The sequence below is a fragment of the Trachymyrmex septentrionalis genome, unplaced genomic scaffold (genome assembly GCF_001594115.1).
Source record: "Trachymyrmex septentrionalis isolate Tsep2-gDNA-1 unplaced genomic scaffold, Tsep1.0 scaffold81, whole genome shotgun sequence".
NCBI classification, from domain to species: domain Eukaryota; kingdom Metazoa; phylum Arthropoda; class Insecta; order Hymenoptera; family Formicidae; genus Trachymyrmex; species Trachymyrmex septentrionalis.
In genome coordinates, this window is record NW_017305997.1 from 1,440,640 (window position 1) to 1,444,990 (window position 4,351).

The 4,351-nt window shown below is 41.9% G+C and overlaps 1 protein-coding gene across 1 annotated transcript in view; it reads right to left on the reverse strand.

The window, feature by feature from the left end:
* Positions 1–3,316, reverse strand: part of LOC108754829 (transient receptor potential cation channel subfamily V member 4) — a 30,277-nt gene extending 26,961 nt beyond the window's left edge. Inside the window, exons 1-2 of the mRNA XM_018497452.1 lie at positions 2,492–3,316; positions 1,664–1,889 (exon numbers count right to left, since the gene is read on the reverse strand). Coding sequence (XP_018352954.1) covers positions 1,664–1,889; positions 2,492–3,316 — 1,051 coding nt within the window. The remainder of the gene's footprint in view (positions 1–1,663; positions 1,890–2,491) is intronic.
* Positions 3,317–4,351: the final 1,035 nt, after the last annotated feature.

Genomic DNA, 4,351 nt, shown 5'->3' on the forward strand with positions numbered 1-4,351 from the left:
AATTGTCTTTAGATTGTATTGTCATTGATTGTCACTAATTACTTTGGTAAAATAAACTTGTATCCGGCACTCAAAACGGAAACACGTTAATAATGCAGAAATCTTTTGATAAAACTTGTTGTATATATAAAATTAAATGTACCGTGCATAAATCATTGGCATCAAATTACGTCGCTGTAGTTTGCATCGCGCTTCCCGGAACGGTTTCATTTATCTCGTCGGATACCAATTAAATGAGAAATCGACTTCGATTCTAAATTACCGTCAAAGGCAGGGAAATAATATCGATAACGATGGTAAGAGTGGCGACGATAACGAGCCAATATCAGCTAGTTTTTACCGGAGAGTGGCGTGTTATTCGCATGTTGGGCGAAGTTGTTGGCAGTATGGTTTACTATCCGCCTGTGCTCTACGTTCAATGTAGGAAAACTTTGTGAAATTTCTTTTTTTTTTCTCTCGGAAACTTCGCAACCCGATTTTGTCCTCGATTTTGTCCTTGTATCCAATTTTACGGGGAAAGATAGTCCCTTCTTGTTTTCGCTATTTGGTCCTTTTTTCTCTCTCTCTATCTCTCTTTCTCTCTCTCTCTCTCTCTCTCTCTCTCTCTCTCTCTTCTCTCCTTTTTCTTCTCCTGTCGTCTACACTCGTGTCGCAATTTTTGTTCTATTGCCACCTTCTTCTTGTTGGGACACTTTACACGGGGGTAAGCCGTTGAAAATCGTGAGAACAATTTTACATAAGTTGCGCATATGATGCAGCAGAAAAAAACTCAACGCGGAATAATTTACCGAATATTTCAAAGACGTTCCCAAGAATACACTGTATCCCAGCGGTACGTTATAATATTCAAATATAAAAAAAGAAGCGAGAGAAAAGAATAGGATAGCGTAGAGAGTAAAGTGAAATTAAAGCATTTTATTTTATATATAAGAGAGAGAGAGCAAAATCTCCTTTTAAAAATACAATGAATGAAAAATGTTAAAAAGAGGGATGAATTATAAACGGCAGAAATCAAAAGCAAGATAAATTTCTAAATAGTACACTGCTAAAAATATTACTTAAATATTTCTTGAGACTAAGAACTGAAGGAGAATGTTATAAAACTAAAGATTTCAATTAAATCAAATATTTCTTTTAAAATACTATACATATATATATATATATATATATATATACATAAGAATGATTTAATTCTTCTTATAATTAAGGCACCTTTTTTAAATAATAAAAAGACAAATATTATTTATTAAGCACTTTAGAATTGCATCCTCTCAAAAGCACTGAAAACGCTATATGATTAACAACAAAAATATAAAAGATATTAAGAATTAAATTTACAAAATAAAAATATCGAAGAAATAACAGAAAATAATGAAAATAAAAACAGAAAAATAATAGAAAAGAACAACAGTAGAAAATTTAAACTATAACATAATATAAAAAATATACAAAAAAAGAATTAACGAGAATCTCTCCTTTGCACTGCAGTGTGTCACTACGGTGCTGCTATTATCTAGGAACATTTCAGCCTTGACGATTAACTCGGTAACATGCAATAAAGTAAGGATCTCTCTCTACTTGACGCACGATTCGGTGGATCGTAGATAACGAACGATTCTCATAGAGCCGGGATTGGCGTAATTCGATTAGCTTTACGACGTACTTGTTCTGCCATCGGGCAACAGCGTGTCGAGAGCATTGAGAGGGTACGCCGAGCAAGTGATATTACTGTAACGCCAAAACTCTCGCGCGGACAGCTCCAACATCTCACGGAAGACCTCGGCACGGCCCAGCTGGCAGGCGAGTGTCAACGGGGTCAGACCCGCGGCATTCACGATTCCATTGCGAGCAGGAAGCTTCGGATGTCGCAATGCGTAGCCGAACATGTCCTACGTCAAATAACAGTTCTCTGTACGCGAGTCGTTTTGGAACGGGGTGGGACCATGTTGGCAGAAATGTCAATATCCGTGTTTTATTATCGCGGGACGAAATAAAAAAAAATGTACGGACGACGTAATTAAGATAAAAATGTAAATCTTTAAAGAGGCATAAAAATAACTGCTAAAATGAAAGTCTATTTAAAAATATTTACACTTTTACTGCAGTAACGTTGGTTTAACACTAGAAGTATACGAAGGTTTCTTACTTACTGAACAGACCAAGTGAATAAATTGCGAAAGCGAAGAAACACGATGATCGACGAAAGTCATATCAAATATTTTATCAATATAAAAGACGTAACATTGAATAGTCAGACATTTTTCGAATCTTATGTCTTTCGCGTAAAAAATATTATATAATATTAATATAAAAGATGTAAACGGTCGATGATCGTTTACGGTACTTTTAGTGTTAACCGAGATGTTACACGGAAAAAAGGAAAAGACAAAATTGAAAAACAGGAGACAATTATCGAAAGAAATCATCGGAGATTTTTGAAGTCTAGTTTTTTAAAAGACTACGTTTACGTAAAAATACGTAATGCACGCACCAATTTGTCGCAAACTACGACCATGTGCAAAATCATATTTCCAAAAGTGTCCTGCTCGTCAGGGTCTGCGCCGGAATCAAGCAGCAGGTTGTAGACGCTCTCATTAGCGCAGCAGGCGGCCCAGGCGAGGGGATATTCTCCCAGGTACGCGAGACCCTCGTAATCGGTATTTCTAGCGGGATTCATCCTCTGCTGATCTCGCGGTAGGAAGAAGCTGCCGATGGCCCGCTGCGAGATAATCGCGCCCGCCTCGACCAGATCCTGCACGAGCTCGTTGTTCGCGTAGGCGATCGCCAGATGAAGGGCGCTCGCACCCAGATACTCTTCGCCCTCGACGACGTCGATAGCTAGTCGCGGAAAACACTTGAGCAGTATGCGCGCTATTCTAGTATGCATCCGCGTGTCACATATGATAAGAACGTGCAACAAGGTCTCGCCCAGCGAGCCTCTGTACTGCATCTGCCAGCAGGCCTGGTGATCGTTCCATTGCGCCAGTGGATCGAAACGCGACAGGGAGGCCTCGATCGGCAACACGACCTGCTCGAGGTCACGAAATTTCCAACGTAGATACTCGGCACGATTGATTGTCTGGCCTTTGCCATCCATATACATCAGGATACCGAATTGCTCGCGGATCAGCTTCTCCACCTCCGGCTGACCGCCCTGATTGTACGCCTCGATTAGCTCGCCGCCCTTCTTGTAGTTCGCCAATCGATACAATAAACACTGGTCCTCGTTGCTTGCCTGGCTGATCACGCGGTCGAGGATCGAACCGGCGTTGACCTGGCTGTTGCGACCAACGCGGCACGAGCAAACACCACCCATTCAGACATATCCTTTCGCTGTCGGTTGGGAAAAAAAATAAAAGCACCGAAAGCTCCGCACTGCCGCAGCCGCTCTACCTTCACCACCGTTTTCCGAGCTTGTCCTTTTTCTCGATTGTTCATCAGCCAACGTCGCCCGAGCGGAATTCCTCTCGAGTGTCTCTAGACGTCCTCAAGGTCGAGCAGCACGCCATTTCCGTCGGGACAAAGCGAAAAACCACTTCGCCGCACGGCTACTCGCGACCGACTCCATTGATATAACACTCGAGATTCTCTTACCCCCTGACAAGAGGGTGGCGCAGGTTGAGAGAGAGAGAGAGTGATGGTATTTGTGCTATAGCAACCAGCCGATCCATAAACGGTACCTGGTGCAGACGGACACGACAGGGTCACCACCACCACCATCACCACCGCCAGCTCTCTGCCGTGAAAATTGGGAGCGTTTTCACGAAAACAAATTTATCAAAGGCACGTCGCTGGAAGGTGAACGTGTGAAACGTCGATTTAGAAACGACGATTTAGAGCGTGTCGTATAACGAGCTAATTTTAAAGCATAATTTCAACCGATCCGGTTCTCGATCGCGCAATTCGGCGGAGTGTCGAAGACCATGACTTACTGATAACCCGTACACGTCGATCGCCCGACCTTAGCACACTTTCCAGCGGCTGCATACATGCGCGAATGTTTCTCAAGGACCGGCCACGCAAGGACGAATGCACTATCGCGTGGAAATAAAAGGATACGAAAAGAAGTACGTGGTATAAGTAATGTATGAAAAATGCCGTTATAATTATTGGCTACGGCCAAAAGTTACATTTACTATCGAGTGAAATCGAGTATATTTAGATAAATGAGACGATATTAACAATCTCTCTCGGTACGTTACTCGTCTGTTTTTATTAATTTCATCGGCATAAAAATATTAATTGCATTTTTTTCGTTGTTTCGAAATGCAGCCGCTCGCACCGGGACCTGGTTTCCCGCTTCATTACATCCATATTTACGACGGGAATGTTGAAATCAATTTCCCACCCT